The sequence below is a fragment of the Pleurodeles waltl genome, chromosome 4_1 (assembly GCF_031143425.1).
Source record: "Pleurodeles waltl isolate 20211129_DDA chromosome 4_1, aPleWal1.hap1.20221129, whole genome shotgun sequence".
In the NCBI taxonomy this organism is placed as follows: domain Eukaryota; kingdom Metazoa; phylum Chordata; class Amphibia; order Caudata; family Salamandridae; genus Pleurodeles; species Pleurodeles waltl.
Window position 1 is genome coordinate 911619398 of NC_090442.1, and position 17151 is coordinate 911636548.

The window sequence follows — 17151 nt, forward strand, 5'->3', positions numbered from 1 at the left end:
GCAGAAATAGGATTGTCATAAAGGCACCTGCGACCCAGGGGAGGCGAGTCCAGCATGACTCCACATGAGACAATTCAGGAATCCACTATGCAATGTGGGCATTATGCATAGGCCAAAAAATTTGGACTGCAAAATTGATAGATTTCAGTAATGTTAAAACAAGCAGCTACTCTAGCACCTTGCTATGAAATAACAGGTTATTTACAAAGAGTCTCCTACTTGATAGAACTGTCTCCTAGCCAGAGGTTACAGTAACAAAATGGTTACTTAGCTGTTTGCAGCTTGAATTTTTTTTGGATTCACACGCTGTGCATCATTCCTCTACATAGTGGTTAAGTGTGGAATGGTCTCTTGTAGATTTTTTTGCCCTGCGTGATGTCTACTGCAGGAAGCTGGCTCTGTATATACTATGTCAAAATGAGATATAGTGTGCACAGAAGTCCAGGGGTTCCCAAGAGGCAATAATAGATAATACTAATATTCTATTTGTGGTAGTGTGGTCAAGCAGTTTGGCTTATCAGAGGGTAGTGTTAAGCATTTGTTGTACACACTCAAGCAATAAATAAGAACACACACTCAATGACAACTTCGGACCAATGGTTTTTAATATATAAAAAATATTATTTTCTTAAATTTATTTTAGAACCACAAGATTCAAATTGCAGGTGAGTAACTTAAATGTAAGGTACTTTGCATCAGTATAGTTAGAACTTTGAACCAAAACAGTAATGTACACAGTTTTTCATAAAATGGCAATAAGCTATTTTAAAAGTGGACAGTGCAAAATTCGACAGTTCCTGGGGGGAGGTAAGTACAGTTTGTTTAATACAGTAAGTAAAGCACTGTCTTCCATCCAGGATAGGATTTGTTCCTGGTCACAGAGTGCACAAAGGTACTCACCCCATGTAGCCAGAAACGTGTCTGGAAGTGGCAGGCTGGCAGAGACCGGTCAGCCTAGCACTAGCAGTTGGGCTGGCATGTACAGGGCATCTCTAAGATGCCCTGTGTGTGCATTTCTCAATAAATGCCACACTGGCATCAGTGTGGGTTTATTGTGCTGAGAAGTTTGATAACAAACTTCCTAGTATTCAGTGTAGCCAGTATGGAACTGTGGAGTTTGTTTCTGACAAACTCCCAGACCATATACTCAATATGGCTACCCTGCACTTACAATGTCTAAGAATTGGCATAGACACTGTAGGGGCATAGTGCTCATGCAGCTATGCCCTCACCTGTGGTATAGTGCTGTAAGGCCTGCTAGAAGGGTGACTTACCTATGCCACACGCAGTGGGTTGTGGGCATGGCACTTTGAGAGAGGTACCATGTCAACTTTGCCTTTATCTCTCCACCAGCACACACAAGCTGTGAGGCAGTGTGCATGTGCTGAGTAAAGGGTCCCCAGGGTGGCATAATCCATGCTACTGCTCTTAGAGACCTTCCCTGACCACAGGGTCCTTGGTACCATGGGTACCTTTTACAAGGGACTTAACTGTGTGCCAGTGCTGTGCCAATTGTGGAGACCAAGGTACAGTTTTAGGGAAAGAACACTGGTGCTGGGGCCTGGTTAGTAGGGCCCCAGCACACTTTCAATCAAAGCTGGCATCAACAAAAGCCTAAATGTTATGGGGTAACCATTTAATTCACTGGGGGCGCTCTTCCTATAGAGGCATGAAGGGAGTAAGCTAACTGAGAAAGTAGTTAGTAAATGATACTCCAAAGAGCGCAGGAGTACGAAAAATTACCTGCACTTAACCTTGGAGTGCGGGAATGCTGAGGCAAAAAATGAAATTATACAAGCTAGCACAGGCAGTGTTGCGCAGCAGTTGGGATATTCTGATTTGGGAAGATGTATACAAGGCAGGTATAACCAAAGACACTAAGAAATGTTGGCGACAGGTAACCAATGGCTTATCTGTTCCATAACGATCAAGTTACTTACCTTTGGTAACAAATTATCTGGTAGAGATTATCTAAATGCAGATTCCGTGTTTTAGAATTCCCAGACATCAGCTTCGAATGTGGAATTTTTCTGCTCAACAGTACCCTGCGGGTACCGCCGGGTGGCGTAGTTAGGATCCGCATGTGTTGTGACGTCACGGTCTTCTATATAGGCACCAACCTGGTGCGCATACGTCAGTCCTTCTCCACAACTTCACACGCCAGAAGCGCAGAGTCATGGAAGGACCAACTTTTATTTTTATTTATGTTTGTTTTCTTCTGATTGTCCGAGCCGAAAGACATGCCCTGAAGAGGGTAAAAATCTGAAAAACATCTCCGCGGGGCGGGGAGGCTTGGGTGGGTGTAAGGAATCTGCAGCTAGATAGTCTCTACCAGATAATTTGATACCGAAGGTAAGTAATTTGTTCATCTGATAGAGACTTCTAGCTGCAGATTCCTTACCTTAGAATAGATACCCAAGCTTTAACCACCTGTGGGTGATATACTTTACACAAGGAAGACCTGCAGGACTGAGCAAGCAAAATTCCCCTCTCTTCTATTCTGGCCATCCAGGCAGTAGTGTCTAGCAAACGTGTGCAAGGAAGTGCACGCTGCCGCTTGGCAGCTGTCTAGTACCGGCACGCCTCGAGCTAATTCCGTGGCCCTCTGGTAGAGTGAGCTCTCAAGAGGCTGCTTCTTAGCCAAAGCATAGCAAATTTTAATTCAGAGAACGACCCAGCGCAAAATGGTCAGTTTCTGGACTGCCTGCCCCTTCTTTGCACCAACATACCCCACAAAGAGTTGGTTGTCCACCCGGAACTCTTTTGTGTGGTCAAGGTAGAACAATAATGCTCTTTTTGAGCCCAGCTGATGGAGACGCTCCTCTTCTTTAGAGGGATGCGGTGGAGCAAAGAAGGTCATCAGGGAGATATTTTTCAGATGGAAAGGCGTCACCACCTTGGGAGGAAAGAGGCACGAGTTCTGAGGACTACCTTATCAGGATATATCATGAGATACAGCGGTTTCGATGAAAAGCCTGCATCTCACTCACTCTCCTGGCAGATATGATCGCCACTAAGAAGGCCGTTTTGATTGTGAGCAGCCGGAAAAGGCAATTATGTAAAGGCTCAAAAGGAGCACACATTAGAAAAGTAAAATGAAAATGTCACTTACCCAGTGTACATCTGTTCGTGGCATCAGTCGCTGAGATTCACATGGTCTGCATAGCTCGCCATCTGGTGTTAGGTCGGAGTGTTACAAGTTGTTTTTCTTCGAAGAAGTGTTTTCGAGTCACTGGACCGAGTGACTCCTCCTTCTGTGCTCATTGCGCATGGGCGTCGACTCCATCTTCGATTGTTTTCCCCGCAGAGGGTGAGGTAGGAGTTGTACTATAGTAATAGTGCCCGCGCAATGAAATGTGTAAGTATGTACCTATTAAAGGTTTAAATAATATATATACAAATGTACAAAATTGAAGGTAACTTCTGAACTGCTACAGGCTTCCGGGGAGGTGGGTGGGCCCATGTGAATCTCAGCGACTGATGCCACGAACAGATGTACACTGGGTAAGTGACATTTTCAGTTCGATGGCATCTGTCGCTGTAGATACACATGGTCTGCATAGACTAGTAAGCAGTTATTTCCCCATAAGCGGTGGTTTAGCCTGTAGGAGTAGAAGTTGTCTGAAATAGAGTTCTTAATACAGCTTGACCTACTGCAGCTTGTTGTGCGGATAGCACATCTATACAGTAGTGTTTGGTGAATGTGTGAGGCGTAGACCATGTGGCTGCCTTACATATTTCATGCATTGGGATGTTTCCTAAAAAGGCCATTGAAGCACCTTTTTTCCTTGTTGAATGTGCCCTGGGAGTAATGGGCAGTTGTCTTTTTGCTTTAAGGTAGCAGATTTGGATGCATTTAACAATCCATCTGGCTATACCTTGTTTTGATATTGGGTTACCTGCATGAGGTTTTTGAAATGCAATAAATAGCTGTTTAGTCTTTCTGATGTTCTTTGTTCTGTCAATGTAGTACATTAATGCTCTTTTGACATCTAATGTATGTAGTGCTCTTTCAGCCACAGAATCTGGCTGTGGGAAAAAAACTGGTAGTTCTACCGTTTGATTTAGATGGAACGGTGAAATAACTTTTGGTAAAAATTTTGGATTAGGTCGTAGGACGACCTTATTTTTATGTATTTGTATAAAAGGTTCCTGTGTTGTGAACGCTTGAATTTCACTTACTCTTCTCAGAGATGTAATGGCGATGAGAAAGGCAACTTTCCAGGTTAGGAATTGTATTCCGCAAGAGTGCATGGGTTCGAAAGGTGGGCCCATGAGTCTTGTTAGGACCACGTTTAGGTTCCATGAAGGAACAGGTGGTGTTCTTGGTGGTATAATTCTTTTAAGACCTTCTATGAATGCTTTGATGACTGGTATCCTATACAAGGAAGTTGAATAGGTAGTCTGCAGGTATGCAGATATTGCTGCAAGGTGTATTTTATTAGAAGAGAAGGCTAGCTTTTCTTTTTGTAAATGGAGCAAGTAATTTACTATATGTTTTGGAGTTGCGTCTAGTGGTTGTATCTGATTATGATGGCAGTAACAAACAAATCTTTTCCACTTACTTGCGTAGCAGTGTCTAGTGGATGGCCTTCTGGCCTGCTTTATGACCTCCATACACTCTTGGCTAAGTTGTAAGTGTCCGAATTCTAGGATTTCAGGAGCCAGATTGCTAGATTCAGCGATGCTGGATCTGGGTGTCTGATCTGTTGGTTGTGTTGCGTTAACAGATCTGGTTTGTTCGGCAGTTTGATGTGGGGTACTACAGAAAGATCTAGCAGTGTTGTGTACCAGGGTTGTCTTCCCACGTTGGTGCTATTAAAATGAGTTTGAGTTTGTTTTGACTCAATTTGTTTACTAGATAAGGGAGGAGAGGGAGAGGAGGAAAAGCGTAAGCAAATATTCCTGACCAGTTCATCCATAGGGCATTGCCTTGGGATTGCTTGTGTGGGTATCTGGACGCGAAGTTTTGGCATTTTGCGTTCTCTTTTGTTGCAAATAAGTCTATTTGAGGTGTTCCCCAGAGTGTGAAGTAGGTGTTCAGAATTTGTGGGTGGATTTCCCATTCATGGACTTGCTGGTGATCTCGAGAGAGATTGTCTGCCAGTTGATTCTGGATCCCTGGAATAAACTGTGCTATGAGGCGAATTTGATGGTGGATTGCCCACTTCCATATGTTTTGAGCTAATAAGCTTAACTGCGTTGAATGTGTTCCTCCTTGTTTGTTTAGATAATACATCGTTGTCATGTTGTCTGTTTTGACAAGGATGTATTTGTGGGTTATGATTGGTTGGAAAGCTTTTAGTGCTTGAAAAACTGCTAATAATTCTAGATGATTTATATGCAGTTTTGTTTGATGTATGTTCCATTGTCCTCTTATGTTGTGTTGATTGAGATGTGCTCCCCACCCTGTCATGGAAGCATCTGTTGTTATTACGTACTGTGGCACTGGGTCTTGGAAAGGCCGCCCTTTGTTTAAATTTATACTGTTCCACCATAGAAGCGAGAGGTAACTTTGGCGGTCTATTAACACCAGATCTAGAAGGTGACCCTGTGCTTGAGACCACTGTGAGGCTAGGCACTGTTGTAAGGGCCTCATGTGCAGTCTTGCGTTTGGGACAATGGCTATGCATGATGACATCATGCCTAGGAGCTGTAGTATTGTTCTTGCTTGTATTGTTTGATTTGGAGACATGTGTTGAATGACTCTGTTGAAATTGTGAATTCTTTGTGGAGTTGGCGTTGCTACTCCTTTTGTCGTGTCTATTATGGCTCCTAGATATTGCTGTACTTTGCTTGGCTGAATGTTGGATTTTGCAAAGTTGACGGTGAACCCTAGTTTGTAGAGGGTTTGTATGATTTGATTTGTGTGGTTTGAGCATCGTGTGAGCGAACTGGTTTTGATTAGCCAGTCGTCTAGATACGGGAATACATGTATTTGCTGCCTTCTGATGTGTGCAGCGACTACTGCTAGGCACTTTGTGAATACCCTTGGAGCGGTTGTTAAACCGAAAGGCAATACTTTGAATTGGTAATGTATTCCTTTGAATACAAACCTTAGATATTTTCTGTGTGATTGATGTATTGGTATATGGAAATATGCGTCTTTGAGGTCTAGGGTTGTCATGTAGTTGTGTTTTTTGAGCAATGGTAACACTTCTTGTAGTGTGACCATGTGAAAATGGTCTGATTTGATGAATGTGTTTACTACCCTGAGGTCTAGAATTGGTCTCAGTGTTTTGTCCTTTTTTGGTATCAAGAAGTACAGTGAATAAACTCCTGTGTTTATTTGTGTGCTTGGTACTAATTCTATTGCATTTTTTTGCAGTAGTGCTTGGACTTCTATCTCTAGAAGCTGTGAATGGTGTTTTGATAAATTTTGTGATTTTGGTGGTATGTCTGGAGGGAATTGCAGGAATTCTATGCAATAACCATGTTGGATAATTGCTAGGACCCATGTGTCTGTAGTTATTTCCTCCCATGCTTCGTAATATTGACCTATCCTTCCCCCCACTGGTGTTGTGTGGGGGGGGTGAGTGACGTGTGAGTCACTGCTTGTTGGTAGTGGTTTTGGGGCTTTGAAATCTTCCTCTATTCCTAGGGAATTGCCCTCCTCTATACTGGCCCCGAAAGCCTCCCCTGTACTGTCCCTGGTAGGTGGACGGTGCGGACTGTGAGGTACTGGCTTGTGTGGCCTGACCCCGAAACCCTCCTCTAAAAGGTGTTTTGCGGAAGGTGGCATAAGATCCTCTGCTGTGCGGGGAGTAGAGTGCGCCCATGGCCTTGGCAGTGTCAGTGTCCTTTTTGAGCTTTTCTATGGCTGTGTCGACCTCCGGACCGAACAGAAGTTTTTCGTTTACTGGCATGTTAAGTACTGCCTGCTGAATTTCTGGCTTGAATCCAGACGTTCTGAGCCATGCGTGCCTACGGATGGTAACCAACGTATTAATGGTTCTTGCGGCTGTGTCTGCTGCATCCATAGAGGAGCGTATTTGATTGTTGGAAATGTTTTGACCCTCTTCAACAACCTGTTTTGCTCTTTTTTGCAGATCTTTTGGGAGATGTTCAATGAGATGCTGCATCTCATCCCAGTGGGCTCTGTCGTATCGCGCTAACAGCGCTTGTGAGTTTGCGATGCGCCACTGGTTTGCTGCCTGGACAGCGACCCTCTTCCCGGCTGCATCGAACTTTCTGCTTTCTTTATCTGGGGGAGGTGCATCCCCAGAAGTGTGTGAATTTGCCCGTTTTCTGGCAGCCCCTACCACCACAGAATCTGGTGGCAGCTGAGAGGTGATGAATACAGGGTCCGTAGGAGGCGCCTTATACTTTTTGTCCACTCTAGGCGTTACTGCCCTACTTTTAACTGGCTCCTTGAAGATCTCCTTTGCATGGCGTAGCATGCCTGGGAGCATAGGCAGGCTTTGGTAGGAGCTGTGGGTGGAGGAGAGGGTGTTAAATAAAAAGTCATCCTCTACTTGTTCAGAGTGTAGTTCCACATTATGGAACTGAGCTGCTCTAGCCACCACTTGTGAATAGGCTGTGCTGTCCTCAGGTGGTGATGGCCTAGTTGGGTACGTGTCTGGGCTGTTATCAGACACTGGTGCATCGTACAAGTCCCACGCGTCTTGATCTTGGTCGTCGTGGCTCATGGCGGTGTGAGCTGGCGAATGTGACGGGGTGTAAGTTGGCGAAGCCGGAGTTACAGGTGGAGGCGAGGGAGGAGGTGTTACCGTCTTTGCTGTTTGTTGCTGAGGAACCTCTTGTGCTACAAACTGAAGTGTTCTCTTTCTTTTGACAGGTGGAAGGGTACTGATCTTCCCTGTCCCCTGCTGAATAAAGATACGCTTTTGCGTGTGATCCACTTCAGTGGATTGCAGTTCCTGTTCGAATCTGTGTCTTCATTTGTGAAGACATAGAAAGTTCTTCAGTATAGGAGCCTGAAACTGGGTCTGTTGGTGCTTTTTTCGGCTCCGAAAACCCTGTTTGTTTTTTCGGCTCCGAGGTAACCTTCCTCTTCTTTTGTGCCGAAAAATCTTGGCCTCTATGGTCTTCGGCGCCACTGTCTCGGCGTCGATCCGTGTCGACACCGAACTCTCGGTGTCGATGCTTCTCTTTAGCACTCTCTCGGACCCGAGGAGGCTGCGTGCCGGTGTCTCGACCGGAGTCGGACGATCTCGACACTGAATGGGCCTTTTTCGGTGCCGATTGTTGGTCACCGTGAATTTGGGTTGAGCCATGGCCGGTTGGCAGTGGTGTCCCCTGGGCCTTTTTTCCTTTTTTAATTTCTGATCTCGACGTCTTACTCACAGTTTTTGTATTGTCGAGTTCGTCGGAGTCTGAATCCTGGATGGAAAAGGATTCCTCCTGTTCCTCTTCTGTCTCGAACTGTCGATGCTCCTTTGGCGTGGACGCCATCTGCAGCCTTCTCGCTCGACGGTCGCGCAGAGCCAGATGGCGAGCTATGCAGACCATGTGTATCTACAGCGACAGATGCCATCGAACACTAGATTAAGGTCCCACTGGGGCATAACAAAAGGCATAGGTGGAAACATATGTACAAACCCTTTTAAGAATCTCTGTACAATCGGAGACTTAAACAAAGACTGCTCAGGCAAGCGAAGAAAAGCGGATAATGCAGAAAGATAGCCCTTAAGAGTCCCTCAGGAGGAACCCTGTTGGGAGAGTGATAGAATAAACAGAAGGATGTTAAAGAGAAGAAGAAAGAGGATTAATAGACCTCTCTGTACAATGTAACACAAAACGTTTCCAACGGCAGGCGTAAACCGCCTTAGTAGTGGGATGCCCGGCTGCCAGAATGACATCACAGACCTCGCAAAGGAGGTCATAAACCATCAACTGCCTCTGCTCAGTCTTCATGCATGAAGCTGCAGAGTTGACAGGTTCAAGTGGAGAATCTTCCCCTGCCACTGCGACAGAAGATCCTCCAAAAGAGGCTATCTGATTGGAGGACTGGTGCTCATTTTGAGAAGCTCTGGATACCAGACTCTTCGTGCCCAATCCGGGGCCACTATTATTACTTGGGCCAAGTTGTTCTTGAATTTTCTTGAGAACTCTGGGCAGAAGTGGTATAGGAAGAAAGGTGTACAGGAGGCCCGAGCTCCATTTGCGATGAAAAGCGTCACCTAACGATAGCCACCTTGGAATCTCCAGCGCACAATACTGCTGACATTGTGCGTTCTCTTCGGAGGCGAACAGATCTAACCAAGGCTCTCCCCACTGCTGAAAGAGTCCTTGTGCACCTCAGAATGGAGAACCTGCCAGGTGTTGAACCACCAGGGTTATGCCCTGATGTTCGAGCCATGTCCAGAGAAGTAGAGCCTCTTGACAAAGAGTCCACGAGCCCACACCGCCATGCTTGTTGCAGTACCACATTGCGGTAGTGTTGTCCGTGAACACCTGCACTACCTTCCCTTTCACAACAAGAAGAAATGCCTTTAATGCTAGCCGGATCACCCGAAGAACAAACAAGTTGATATGGAGTCAGGATTCTGCCAGAGACCAGAGGCCCCTGATCTCCACCTCTCCCAGATGGCCACCCCATCCCATAAGTGACGCATCTTTGACTACTGTAAAATCTGGTTGGGGAAGGGAGAGGAGTCTGACCTTGACCCAATCTCAGTTCACTAACCACCACTGCAGATTCTTTGCAGTTCCCTCTGAGATCTGAACCATGCTGGTAAGATTTCCCTGATGCTATGCCCATTGGAACTTCAGGTCCCACTGCAGAGCCCTCGTACGCCATCTGGCATGCTTGACTAAAAGGATGCAGGAAGCCTTGAGTCCCAACAGCCTCAGAGTCTGTCTCACCGAAGTCCAGGATAGAGGCCAAAACATCAGTATCATAACCTGAAAATCCTGGACTTGCTGCTCGGGAGGATAGGCCCGAGCCAGGTGTGACTCTGGCATGTTTATAGTGAACCCTAGCGAAGGCAAGAGGTTTGCCTTCGTCTGGAGATGGGTAACGATAGCCTGGGGCGTCGGAGCCTTCAACAGCCAGTCGTCCAGGTAGGGGGAAGACTGAAATCCCTAACCTGGGCAGATGAGCTGCCACCACCGCCATCACTTTTCGTGAACACCTGAGGGGCACTGGTAAGAACGAAAGGGAGCACGGTAAACTGAAAGTGCTCATGGCCCACCTTGAACCGCAAGTAACGCCTGTGGGCGGGCAGGATGGGGATATGAAAAAACGCATCCTGCAAGTCTAATGCTACCATCCAGTCTCCTTGGTCTAGGGCAGACAAGACCCGAGCAAGAGTGAGCATCTTGAATATCTCCTTTTTGAGGAAGAGATTGACGCCCCTTATATCCAGGATAGGGCGAAGGCCCTTGTTCTTTTTGGGAATCAGAAAGTAGCGGGAATAACAACCACTGCCTACTTCTGACATCGGGACCCTTCCTATGGCTCCCTTGGCCAAGAGAGTAGTATCTACCTCATGGAGCAAGACCAAATAATCCCCCATCAGCTGTTCTTTTACCTGAGGGATAAAGGGAGGGAAAGACTGGAAGGGGAGGGAATAGGCCTTCTGTATGATATGCAAGACCCATTTGTCAGATGTGATGGACTGCCAGTGAGGTAGATGAAATTGAATCCTCCCTTCAACTGGACGGACATGGTCTTGCAGAACCATACTAGGAGGGCTTGGGCCTGTGGAAGAGGGGGGCTGTGTGGTGGCCGACCTCTGGGTCTGATGGTATCACGGCCTCGTCCTCACACAGAATGCTGTGAAGCAGCAGGACAGTGGCTAACTTGTGGCTGGCGTAGTACTGTGCCCCTTCCGAGGCCTTGAAAGGGACAAAAGACCGACTGCTGACAAGCAGGTGCTGAAAGGCCTAAGAATCCTTGAATCTTTCAAGCGCAGAGTCTGCCTTCTCACCAAAAAAGTTGAGAGCCATCAAAAGGCATGTCCATCAAACTCGACTGGACATCCCCTGAAAAGCCAGTAGAACGTAGCCAGGTGTGGTGACAGAGGGCCACTGTCGAAGAAATCGCCCTGCCCAGTGAGTTGGTCGTGTCCAAGCCACACCTGATAGTAAACTTGGCTGCATCTCTCCCATCCTTGACAGCCTGGGTGAGCATCTCGTATGCCCACCAGGACCTGGGGCAGCACCTGTGCCACCGTATCCCATAAAGTACGGGAAAAACGGCCCAATGGCAAAAGGTGTTTACTGACCTCAATGCCAGCCTGGAAGAAGAAAACAACTTCTTTCCAAGTTGGTCCAGCCTTTTGGATTTCCTATCCAGAGGGGCGGAAGGGAAGGCACCACGTGAAGAGGAGGCTTGGACCACCAAGCTCTCCGAGGTGGGGTGGGGTGTTGGGTGAGGAAACTAAGGTCATTTGGAGGAGGTCTATGGTGGTGACCGATTGCCCTATTCACGGGAGCCCCTGTGCTGTGTTTGGACCATGTTCCCAGAAGGACATCCACGAAGGCTTCATTAAAGGGTAACATCAGCTCCGAAGTAGCAACCCCCGGCTGAAGCACCTCCATCAGGAGATTTGTCCTGACTGGCACTGTAGGCAAGTCTAGGTCCAAAACCTCAGCTGCCCTATGCACCACCATGGCATAGGATGCACCCTCCTCCATAGCCACAGAAGGAGGAGAAAGCGTGCCAGCATCTGGAGAAGTATCCAGTCCACTGGCTTCCCCTAGATCCTCATACCAGTCCTGTTCATGCTCCAATCCATATTCTAAAGGGTCCTCAGACCTCTCCCACTCCTCTCCTGTGCCTGACTGTTGTAAGTAAGCCCCAGGCACTGATCTGGGCCTAATCGGCACTGTGGAAGTCGGAATTGGCGTAGTACGTCGTTTTTCCGGCCCTAGATCATCAGGAATTAGGATGGGGCTACCACCACCAGTGGGCGTAGGTGGTGGTGGGAGCATCGATGTCGGGCCCGGCGCCAAAGGTCGAATGAGATACCGGCGCTGGTCCGGATCCACTATCGGATCCCAGGGTTTCAAACGGTGCAGAGGCCGAATCCACTGGGGCCACTGCTGACCCCGTGGGGCCTGAAGACCCACCGAGGGTGCAGCCCACTCAAAAACAAGGTGCACAGCCTCGTAAAATTCTTTGATTTGAGCGGGGGTTGCTGCGGTCCCCAGAGAAGGGGGAAGATGCGGAGTCGTCCCTGACGACGGCTCAGCGGAGCTGCGCTCGGCACATCGACGTTCCCTGGACGCCTTAGCAGCCTACGGGCGTGGCAAAGTCGAAGTCCACTTGGACTTCTCTTGTGCCTCTTACCTGAATGCCCTGAAGACCTTGAATGCAAGGAAGATGACTTGGGGCTCCTGGAGCGGTGCTGCAACCTCCTCCTAGAACAGGAGGGTGACCTCCTCAGAGTCACGCTAACGGAAGATGGCTGCTGGGCTGCTAGAAGCTTGAGAGATTTCTCTCTCAAGACCTTTGAAGCCATGGACAACAGTCAGAACACAACTTTGAATCATGGTCCTTTTCAAGGCACCAGAGACACCTGGTGTCGATCCTTAACCAACATGATGCAATGACATGCACCACACGGTTTGAATCCAGTCTTTCTTGAAGACATCGCTCAGACAATTGAAAAGCTTCAACAAAACAGTTGAAAAAAGGGTCGCTCTCCCTTTAGCTGCGCTTAACCGGCGCAGAAGGAAAAGAACTGACATATGCTTGTCAGGGTGGTGCCTATACAGAAGACCGTGATGTCACAGATGACTCCAACGTCACAGACACCACGTGGAGCAGGCTGACGCACGCAGATCTGAACGACACCACCCGACGGCGCGCACAGGTACTGCTCAGCAGAAAAATTCTGGATTCGAAACCAACGCCATAGAATTCTAAGGGTAAGGAATCTGCAGATAGAAGTCTCTATCAGATAAAAAGACTTAAAGTAATTGATGACTGTATGAAGGATTTTTCAATGTATAGATTTGCAAATATCCCTCTTTCAACCAAACCTGCTTCAAAGGGTTAGCGCAGTTAGATTCCCACCCGAACTGAACAGCATGTGTTAAGGATGTTTGAAGAACTTTTCAATCTAGAAGATGGGCTTCATGAACCTGTAGCCCTCGTTTCCTAACAGGGAACAATGACTTTTGTAACAGAAGTATTATCGCCAGCTTGAATGCCACTGACAAAAAAAGGTCTTTAAGGCTATGATCCTCAAACTTCAACTAGTTAATTTTGAGTGAGGTGTCAGACCTTTCTCTAAACTGGAATTTATGGACAGGTCCTCATTGCCACCAAACAAGTAAGCATAGCATTCAAAACAAACATCCCAATAACTGGTTTGTAGCATTCACTCTACAACTTAAAAGCCAGCTAAATCGAACAGGACATGTATAGACAGTCTCTCCATCCAGCTAGTCATCCCAGTGCTCCGACCAGTGATGCTAGAGATCAGATTTACAGTGGTATTTAACTGCTATACATTACGCTTGGAGTCCCAGTAGCTTATGAACCAACAGGTTGGCAGAGAGGCAATCGAGAAGTGGCTCATGGTATCTTTGATATTGGACACTCTCCTAGTTCAGGATCGGAGATACAGAGTACGAGGCACACACCAGAAATCATCTGACTCGTCAAAGGTAGATCTTTAATTAAAATAGGCTTGTTTTGTGATTAGATATAAATTCATTCGCCAGTTTGAGTTGAAAAGTTTCTTCCAAACCTAGTTCTTTTCCAGCTGATCCTTATCAATAGTCATAAGCACTAAATAGAATAGCAAGCTCATAACACTGAACTAGAGGACAAGAAAAAACAAAGCAGCTCTAAATCATACCCCAAAAAGAGGTCTGTCACACTTGGGCACTGACTGTGTGAATCCCAAAAATAGTGTCAGGTAAATATATCTATTGATTTCCACATAGCAGGTTGACAAATCTCTGAAATGGGCACACTTCTTAAGACAGCCACTGTAGCTGCTTCTCCTCTATTTGAATGAACATTAGACTTTATGGTTTATTCACTTACTAGTAACAGAATGTAATGCAAGAAACTATCCATCTACAAATAGACAGCTTTGAATTGGAAAGACCAGTTCTTTTTGGGCCATAGTTTATGAATAGATGGTCAGTTTGTCCGATTTCTCCTGTTTTGTCTAAAGAGAATGTCAGCATCGTTTTGACATCTAGGGAGTGAAGAGCCCTTTCTGCTGCAGTGGAAGGGTTTGAGAAGAAAGTTGGGAAGGAAATTGATAGATTCGCATGGAGATCCAAAATTGCCTTTGGAAGGAAGGGTAGGGGGGGTCCTCATTAAAACACTGTTCTTTTGAAAAACCGTGTAAGGATTGTGTGAACATAAGGTCTGGATTTCAATGGCTCTACACACACAAGCCACAGCTATGACATTATGGAATAACCACCTCCTCTAGGCTCCTAATAGGATTAGAGGCATTCTTTAAACACCAGATGTAGAATTCCTTCCAATCAAATGCATAAGTAAGGTCTTTTTAACTCTTTCAAAACGTCCATACAATCTCGTGAGAGATTCAAGTGTTCTTTCTGGAATTCAGGAGCCAAACCACTCAACGATCACAGTTTGGATTTGCAAGGTCTGGATCTAAGCTTGTAGCAAAAGTCCACTCTACAAAGCAGCTTTGTGTCGTATTTCTGATAGGTAAAGACTATCTGTTAACCACCATTGTCACACCCATTCCTTGGCTACAAGAACTATTCTCCCTCCGAAGTATTGGAGCTTAATCAACACTGTTGGAATCAGTGGGATTGGGCGAAAAAGAGAAATGTCCTTGACCAGCTGATCAGTAGGGCACTCCTCATGGACCTTAAATAGTAGTGTCTTGGATAGATGTTTGAGAATTTTCTGTTGTTGGTGCCTGAAAATAGATATACCTGTGGATTGTCCCATACTTTAAAGACGCTTTATAATACTTCTTAACTGAGGATACAATCCTGATTTTCTTGTACCAGTTGACTTAGGGTATCTGTGTGTTTTTAACCCTGGAAGGTGCATTGCAGTAGTCCTCAATCCACTCTCCGACAGCCATTTCTAAATGGTTTGGGCTTCCAGGGGAAATGGTCTTGAGCTGGGTCCCCTCTGCTTTTCATGAATAATAGGAAGAGAGATTTCAAAGCTAGAGGGCCACCTCTTAACGCCAATAAGTTGATCTGGTAGGATGTCTCCCTCTTTATCATGTCCCCTGTAACTGTAGGTGGTACATGTATGCACCCCATCTTAGTCATTATGCATTTGTCACTATGGTCTGTGGCAGAATGACCCCACTGAAGGATACTCCATTCAGGAGGTTGGTATCTTGATGCCTGCACTGGAAGATTTAAAGTGCTTCTTGGAATAATAACTTCTTCCAGCTTTCTATTTGTTTTCTAAACACTGCTGTATGTAGTCTGGCATTAAGAATTAGGAAAATGCAGAAATGATGATATATGTAGGTAGAGCTGTTGGATGGTGTGCTTTCTTCAGACAGCAACAATTCTGTTGGATAGAATTGCGCCTTTCCTCCAAAGGATACACTTTTGCAACAAGGGTGTATAATGTCATCCCTAAGTAGTGAATAATTTGCACTTAAGTAATTTCCTTTTGAAAACTGATTCTTAACCCCAGGCTTTTTAAGATGTTCACTGCTAATTGGAAGTGTTTATTTATTACGTCTGGAGAGGATGCCTTTATTAACCAATCCTCCATGTAAGGGTATAAGATTTTTGATTTTCAGAGATAAGAATCTACCTACTACTGCCATACAATTTAAAAACCCAATGTGCTGACCACAGGCCAAAAGGTAAGACTTTAAAATCTAAATAATATTTTCCTACCACAACTTTTTGAAACTTGTTATTACTTATTGACAGAATGTGCAAATATGGGTCTTGAAGAACTACTGCGCACATCCAATCCCCACTGAAGTAACCGGGGATAGATCTAGTGTAAAACCAACTTTCTGAATGAATCTGTTTTCCATTTGTTTATGAGTGATAAGATTGCGAATGGGACAGAATTCTCGCTTTAGTCCTTTCTTTTGAACTACCAAATAACAGAGATAATTAACTGCTCCTTTTTGCTAAGAAAGCATTTCCTCTGCTGCGTTATTTTTAATTAAGATGTTCACTTCCTAACAAAACAAGTCTTGACTACGTTAGAAAGATTTCTTCTTTGGTGCAGTAGGTGGAGGAGGTTTGAACTTTGGAAAACATCCACTCTGAACGATATTCAAGGCCTATTTGACCAGTTGTAGATGGTTTGAAAAACTTGTACCCACTGGCGTGACAGAGAAAGGAATTAAAGTCTCATGGTTTCTGTAGAGGTTTTCCTGTGGCAGCTAATGTTGGCTGGCCTCCAATGTCTTTCGAGGTTCTTCTTTAGTGGAAAGGCTGTCTGTCCTGTTGCTGTGGTTGCTATTGAGGGGTTTGAACCATCTGTGGGAAACATCTTCAACCATAAGGTTGTAGTAGTCATTGAACTCCTTTCTCTTCTCGAGTCCTACTGGCTACAGAATGTCCACTTCAGACTTCCTTCGGGCCAACCCATCATCAGCATAAGAACCATTACATTATCAGTTCTGAGGCACAACAAGATGTTCTTGTTTGATATTCAATGGATTTACACCAAACGTCCCATAGTTTGAATGGAAAATACAACTTTTACAAGTCCATATAGCATCAACACCCAATACCAAACTTCAGATTTTTTTCTTTAATCTAAGGATAGCATACACTTTGCTTTGAAAGTCTTGTACACATCTGTTAAACTGGGCAAAAGGTATTTATTATTGATTAAAAACAAAAAAACTGGAAAAATGTCACCATAAACAAAAAATGTACATATGTGGATATCCAAGAAAATATCTAAGAAAATACACACCTACCTTTAAAAAAGGGGATTCTTCCAACATGTCAAGAAACTCTGGAAAATAATCCCCGACTTCCTCATCCACCGCTCCAACCAAACTTATTTGTCGCATTGCACCAGCTCTATATGTACCATGGGAATATGTTCTTTTTACCTAAATGAGTGAACAATCAAACGTTAAAGTTAAAACAATTGGATACATTAGTCTATTGTGTATTTTGCTTCCAACAATAAACATTTTTCCAGAGACTAACCAGACACTATTGCAAATTCAATCGTAAATTTCATTATTTCAATTTTTTTTATATTTTTAAATGCAATACTACTCAAAA

The 17151-nt window shown here is 45.2% G+C and overlaps 1 protein-coding gene across 2 annotated transcripts in view; it reads right to left on the minus strand.

The window, feature by feature from the left end:
* RSBN1L (round spermatid basic protein 1 like) overlaps window positions 1–17151 on the minus strand; it is a 214165-nt gene that overhangs the window by 55902 nt on the left and 141112 nt on the right. For both annotated transcript variants that reach the window (XM_069229672.1, XM_069229673.1), the window contains exon 4: window positions 16836–16973. In XM_069229672.1, coding sequence (XP_069085773.1) covers window positions 16836–16973 — 138 coding nt within the window. The remainder of the gene's footprint in view (window positions 1–16835; window positions 16974–17151) is intronic.